We start from the raw sequence: 6,681 nt of genomic DNA, 5'->3' as shown, positions 1-6,681 counted from the left end.
CTCAGATCCCTCCCCTGCACTCCCGGCGCCCTGCTCCCCGCCCCCTCCTGCTCCCTCCCCCGCCCGGGCCCGGGGCCTCCGGTAGGCCCGGCTGCACCAATCCGCGGCGCGGCCCGCCCCCTGACGCCGCGCTGGGCCCGGCGAGGCCCCGCCCGCTGACGTCCGGGATTTGCATGAGTTCTTGTGCAGCGGCGCCCGGGCTCAGTTGTCTGAGCGAGCGCGAGCGGGGAGCCGGGCGGGCGCGGGGAGCCGGGCGGGCGCGGGCAGCGGCGGCGGCGGCGGCGGCGGCGGCCGGGCGGTGCGGGGAGAGGCGGCGGCGGCGGCGGCGCGGGCGGGCATCGCGGGCATCGCGGGCGGAGGGGCGTTACCGGGCCCGGACGGCAGCTGGGCGCCGGCGGGATCCAGCAGCGTCCGCAGCCGCGCCGGCCACCCGCGCCCCGGCGCGCCCGGGCTCGGCCATGGAGCTGCCAGCTGTTGGCGAGCACGTCTTCGCCGTGGAGAGCATCGAGAAGAAGCGGATCCGCAAGGTAGCGCGGCGCGGGGGCGGCGGCGCGGCGGCGCGGGAGCGGCGGCCCGGGCGGCCCGGGGCGGCGGGGAGGGGGTGGGGAGGCTGCGGGCCGGAGCCGGGGTTCCCGCGGAAGCTCAGGGCGCGCTGTCTCTCCCCCCCCCCCTCCTCCCGCAGGGCAGAGTGGAGTATCTGGTCAAATGGAGAGGCTGGTCCCCCAAGTAAGTGGCGTCCGGGGCCGGGGCGGCGGGGCGCCGGGGCCGCGGGACCCGCCGAGCCGGTGGGGTGGTGGGGAGCGGACGGGAGGCGGTCGGGGTGGAGGGAGGAGGAGGGGGTGGGGAAGTCGGTGGCAGGCACTGGGAAGCCGAGCCGCCGAGCCCGAGCCCGGCGCCCTGCGTTGTGCTCCGCTCTCCGGGAAATGCCAGCACTAATTTATGCACTAAAAGGAGCCCGAGGAGCTGGAGAGACGCGGGGCCGAGCCGGGGAGGCCGGCGGAGGGAGGGAGGGCGCAGGCACTGACTGATGTGCAGAAAATGGCTCCTTTCCCCTTTCCCTCCACCGAACGGCTCCATATTGCAAAACCAAAAAAAAAAAAAAAAAAAAGGAAAAGAAAAAAATTAAAAAGCGACGAAAATGCAATTGTGTGCTTCCTCCCTCCTAGTGGCGCCGGGAGGCGAAGGGGAGAGGCAGAAAATCGTAGGGACTGTCACTGCGGCGCTTTGGCTGGGGAATTTTTTTCTTTAATTTGAAATGCGAAGGCACCGGATGGAGACAGGCGCAGGCACACGCGCACGCACGCACACACACACACACACACACACACACACACACTCGGGCATATTTTTGCGTTGCTGACTATTTGGGGGTGGCCTGCCCGTGACAGCGGGCTCCCGGGCCAGGAGAGGGTGCAGGGGGGGGCCTCCGAGCTGCCGGTGATCGGATTAGGGGTCAAATGCAGACGGCTGAAGCCTTGGGCGAGAGTCGGGCTGCGGAGGGGAGGAGGGGCCGCGCGAGTTTGCGCTTCGGCTGCTGCTTTGCACGCCCGGGTTCCCTGCAAGCAAAGTGGCTTCGGAACACGTCGCGGTAACAGGCTTAAAATTCTTGACAACTGCAAAATACACTGCTAGTTTCATTTTCCTGACCCCTCCCCTCTCTTCCCGCCCAGGGTGTTTATTTTGGCTTGGGGGGGTGGGGTGGGGGGGAATACAGTGTATGCCAGACGGTGTTAGGCCTGCAGAAACCTAGTCCCCCGACCTCCACCTCCACAGCTAAATAGCTGCTAGGTTTACGGAGACAGAGCGGGGCCTTATGTCATCCCCCACCTGGAGGCCGCAAAGCTGGCTCCTTTTTTTTTTTTTTACACCGTGTCCCCCTCCCTTTTCCTTGCAAGATATAACACGTGGGAACCGGAGGAGAATATCCTGGATCCCCGACTGCTGATCGCCTTCCAGAACAGGTGAGCGTCCCCAAGCTGCCGCCGCGGGTCAGTGGCGCCGTCTATGGGGATGGGAATGTGGACGACGCCGAGGTAGCCGGGGGGGAGAGCGGGCGGTGGAGGGGGCTGTGAGCCGGAACGCGCAAGGCTGCGGCCTCGGCTCCTCTAACCAACGTCCTTGGCGGTTGCTGCAGTGGAGGGTGGGGGTGGGGCGGGGCGCCGGGGGAAGGCCAAGGCTTGTGTTTGGGGTGGGGTGGGGGGGGAACTGCGGGAAGGAAGGGAGCCTGTGGGTGGACCTGCAGCCTCCCGGAGAGAACCCCTGGCCGTACCTGCTTCCCCCGGCCCCCCCCCTTCCAGTGGCACCTCGGGAGCCCCACCCCCAAAGCCTAGGTGTTGCTTTCTGCAGCCACTGGCGGCTTGGCACAGGCACCTCACGGGGCAGCTCGAAGGAGCTGGCATCGTGAAGCCGCCCGGACGTCATGGAACTGAACTTAACCTGTTGGCGGCTGGAGAAAAGTTGGCCAAGCCTCAGTCACCCCCCACCCCCCGCTCAAGGGGGTGGGGGGGCTCGGTCAGTGAACTGATGCTTGTCCCCACGCTGCTGCTGCAGCTGGCTCGGCCACCACGGCTGGGGTTCTCTGTTTCGGATGAAGGGGGGAGGGTGCGGAGGGAAGGGTGGCTGGGGCCCTCCTAACTCGGCCACCCCCCCCCCCCGCCCCGACTTCCACGCCTCCTCCCCTTTTATTTTGCATTATTTCCTGTGGCACATTTGGCCAAAAACTCCCGCCTCTGGACCCCCTGAACAAGTGCCTGGCTGGGAAGTTGCTCTCGTGTGACGCGGGGGGGGGGGGGGGCGGGGGGGCGGGCAGGATTCCTGCCCGGCTCCACCTGGGAGTTCACGGCGCTGTAGGCACTGTAACCGAGTCAGCGGCTGATGCCATGTTGCATAATGGGTCCCTGAGGAATTAAGACTCGGGCTGTTGCAATGCCACGCAACTTCGCAGTCAGGCCCCCGCCTGGCCCCAGGGCATGGCAGAACTCCCCTAAGCTGGCCCAGGGGACAGTGGGGTGGGAATGGAGACTCCGGGCCCTGGAAAATGGGCTTCTGACCTGGGCTTGCCCTGCAACTTTGGCTGACTCCGGAGGGGCATCTCCCCCCCCCCCCCAGGGAGGGCTGGGCTCTTTGGCTGGCCTAAAGGCAGAAACCTAGCAGCGATCTGTGGTGGCCGGTGCCTTCACCCATGGGGTGTTTTAATAATTTGGAACTAAACCTAGGCTGTGGGGATCTGGCCGCAGCGAGGAGGCGGTGCTTTTCTGAGCCATCCCTGCCCTGCCCACTGGCTCAGCCGGTGTGGTGCCGGGCCGGTTCAGCCAGTGGCTGAGAACTGGGCTAGACCCTGGCCTCCCCTGCCGTGGCCCCGGCCCCTAATTGGCTCATTTGCCACTGTGTGAACAAGAGTGCAGCCCCTCCCCCTGTGTAGGCTTGGCCTTTAAGAACCCTCCCTTCTGCCGGGGTTATCTGAGTCTAAATGAGGTCCTTAGCATCCCTGGCCTCCGGCCTTTGGGCCGCTGGTATTCCCTGGACCCCCACGGCTTGCCCATTCCACTTTGGCATAGCCACTAGCCCAAGGCTGTGGCTCAGCCCTATACTTCAAGCCCCCGGGCACAGAGCGGAGCGTGTCCCGGTTCAGAGGAGAACATCGGAGGTGGGTTGCCCTCTGGCGCGGTCTGGTGTCCGTACAAAATGGGGTGCTGATTGGGGTTCCAGCAGCAGAGGCAGCCTTCAGCACCCAGTGGCACCTGATCCTGCGGAGGGATCTGTAAGCCTGGGTGGGCAGGGCAGTGGGAGCTAACTCAGGCCCTCTGTGCCCTCCACAGGGAACGGCAGGAGCAGCTGATGGGATATCGGAAGAGAGGGCCCAAGCCCAAGCCACTGGTTGTGCAGGTGAATGCGCTCAGCTCTTCCCACTACTGGGCCCTATTCCGGGCAGTGCCCACTGGGCAGCTTGTGGGTGTGGAGGGCAGTGTGGGGGGGATTCCTCCAGAGCACCTCAATTCCCTTGTTCCCCAGGGCTTCCCACGCCCCAGCCCCCATGAAGCATCCGGGGTCCCTTAGGGCCCAGGGACCGTGCTCCCAGCATGCCCAGGGCCGACCTCTCTCCTTCCCCCTCCCCCCACCCGGGTAGGTACCCACCTTTGCCCGACGTTCCAATGTGCTGACGGGGCTCCAAGACTCCTCGGCTGACAACCGTGCCAAGCTAGAGCTGGGCACACAGGGCAAGAGCCAAGGGCACCAGTATGAGCTCAACAGCAAGAAGCACCACCAGTACCAGCCACACAGCAAGGAGCGGTCGGGCAAGCCCCCACCGCCTGGCAAGAGCGGCAGCAAGTACTACTACCAGCTGAACAGCAAGAAGCACCACCCCTACCAGCCGGACCCCAAGATGTATGACCTGCAGTACCAGGGAGGCCACAAGGAGGCGCCCAGCCCCACCTGCCCGGACCTGGGCGCCAAGAGCCACCCGCCCGACAAGTGGGCCCACGGTGCCGCGGCCAAGGGCTACCTGGGGTCTGTGAAACCACTGTCCGGAGGGGCGGGGGCTGCGGGCAAGGGCTCCGAGAAGGGCCCCCCCAACGGGATGCCGCCGGCCCCCAAGGAGGCGGTGACGGGCAACGGGATCGGGGGCAAGATGAAGATAGTCCGCAATAAGAACAAGAACGGGCGCATCGTGATTGTGATGAGCAAGTACATGGAGAACGGCATGCAGGCGGCCAAGATCAAGTCGGGCGAGGAGGGCGAGGCGCGCGCCCCCAGCCACAAGAAGCGCGCCCCGGAGGAGCGGCACCCCCCGCCCGACAGGACCTTTAAAAAGGCACCGGTCGTGGTGGAGGAGAAAAAGGCCGAGACCCCCTGCAAGAGGAGGGGTGAGGAGGAGGCCCCTGGGCCAGGAGACCCGCAGCCCGCCGATGCCGCCGCCTCCGCTGTGGGGTCCCGCAAGCTCTCCCCGACCAAGGAGGCCTTTGGCGAGCAGCCCCTGCCGCTCACCACCAAGCCGGACCTGCTGGCCTGGGACGCGGCCCGGGCCCCGCACCCCCCGACGCACCACCACCACCACCACCATCATCACCACCACCCCCACCCGCTGGGGCTCAACCTGGCCCACGCGCGCAAGCGCTGCCTCTCGGAGACGCACGGGGAGCGGGAGCCGGGCAAGAAGCGGCTGACGGCGCGCAGCGTGAGCACGCCCACCTGCCTGGGGGGCGGCGCGGGCCCCGAGCGCGCGGCGGCCGAGGCGCCGCCCGCGCCCCCCGCGCCCCTGCAGCCCGAGGTCATCCTCCTGGACTCGGACCTGGACGAGCCCATAGACTTGCGCTGCGTCAAGACGCGCAGCGAGCCCGCCCCGCCGCCCAGCGCCCTGCAGGTGAAGCCCGAGGCCCCCGCCGCGCTGGCCCCGGCCACCGCGGCCGCCGAGAAGCCGCCGGCCGAGGCGCAGGACGAGCCCGCCGAGCCGCTGGGCGAGTTCAGGCCCTTCTTTGGGAATATAATCATCACCGATGTCACCGCGAACTGCCTCACCGTCACCTTCAAGGAGTACGTGACGGTGTAGCCAGGGGCTGTCCGGGCCTTCCAGGGGCGCAGGAAGACCCCCGCGCGCCCGAGTGCGGCCGGCCCACCCTGGGGAGGACGCCGGGCCCCCCGCGGGGCGCCTCCCTTCCACACGGTGCCTGCGGTCTCGCCACCATCTGCCCCCGCCTCACCCACCCACGACAGCCTGCCCCCTCCCCGTGGCCGCCCCCCCCCCCCGACCTGGCCGGCCGGCCCCGCCCCAGAGTTATAGTATTATATTTTAACTGTGCTAACTTGTCAAGTGCTGACTCTACTCCCGTTTGTACGTGGTGTTATTATTGAAATGTATTGTTTGAGCTCAAAAAGGCCCGGGCGACCACTCCCCCCCTTCGGGCTGAGATTATAAATATATATATATATATTTATTTGTAGGTATTTATATATTGAAATATAAAAGCCTAGATTTATGGAGTTCCCTCTAGATCATATTATATTCCATATCAGACAAACTATTTTCTGTTGATCTTTCTCCTTTTCATTCAGTATTTCGGTTGCTTTCATTTCCTCCCCTCCGGGAACTGAAATTCCAGTAACCTTGGTATATTTTTTGATACTGTACACATGGATGTGTTGTTTCTATGTGCAAAAAAAAAAGTTTGTTAAAAGGCTAAACGAGCTCTCTAGAACATGCTGCTACTAGAAATGTCTAAACTATAAGCTTCCAATTATTACCTGCTTGAATGTAAATATTAAACAGAGGTGTTGAAGGTGCGCAATTGCTGTCTGGGCTCTCCTCTGGGGAGGGAGGGCAGGGCCGGGGAGGCCGGACCCGCTTCACCTACCCTTCCCCGCCCTAGTGTTCACCCGGAAGCCTCGCCCCTCACCACCCCAAGCCTGGAGATCTGCTTCCCGGTGCGGGGCGCGGCGGCCTCCCCCGCGCGTCGGTGGAGATCAGTGGAAGGGGGGAAGGCTTCTGCACGGGGCGGGGGGGTCCCCGGGTACCGCGGCTGGTGGGCGCTGGCTGGCTGGCAGGCCCCGGCACCTGGGGAGGGGGTTCTGCGAGGGGGCGGGGCCGGCCCCCTGCCCCGCACCCACCTGCGGCTGCTGACCTTTGTCCCCGGGGCGGGGCGGCGGCGGCGGCTCCTCCTCCGCGCTCCCCGCTGGCAGGGCAGG

At 65.6% G+C, this 6,681-nt stretch overlaps 1 protein-coding gene across 1 annotated transcript; it reads left to right on the top strand.

Moving 5' to 3' along the window:
- Window positions 1-356: 356 nt before the first annotated feature.
- Window positions 357-6,279, top strand: Cbx4 (chromobox 4). Its single transcript, XM_048365792.1, has 5 exons — window positions 357-527; window positions 683-726; window positions 1,896-1,961; window positions 3,819-3,885; window positions 4,127-6,279. The coding sequence occupies exons 1-5, from the start codon at window positions 459-461 to the stop codon at window positions 5,546-5,548; spliced, it is 1,668 nt and encodes a 555-aa protein (XP_048221749.1). The 5' UTR covers window positions 357-458; the 3' UTR covers window positions 5,549-6,279.
- The last annotated feature ends 402 nt before the right edge of the window (window positions 6,280-6,681 follow it).

This window comes from Perognathus longimembris, chromosome 17 (genome assembly GCF_023159225.1).
Source record: "Perognathus longimembris pacificus isolate PPM17 chromosome 17, ASM2315922v1, whole genome shotgun sequence".
Classification (NCBI taxonomy): Eukaryota; Metazoa; Chordata; class Mammalia; order Rodentia; family Heteromyidae; genus Perognathus; species Perognathus longimembris.
Note: the sequence above shows the minus strand (reverse complement) of the source record. Positions and strands in the feature narration are given on the sequence as shown.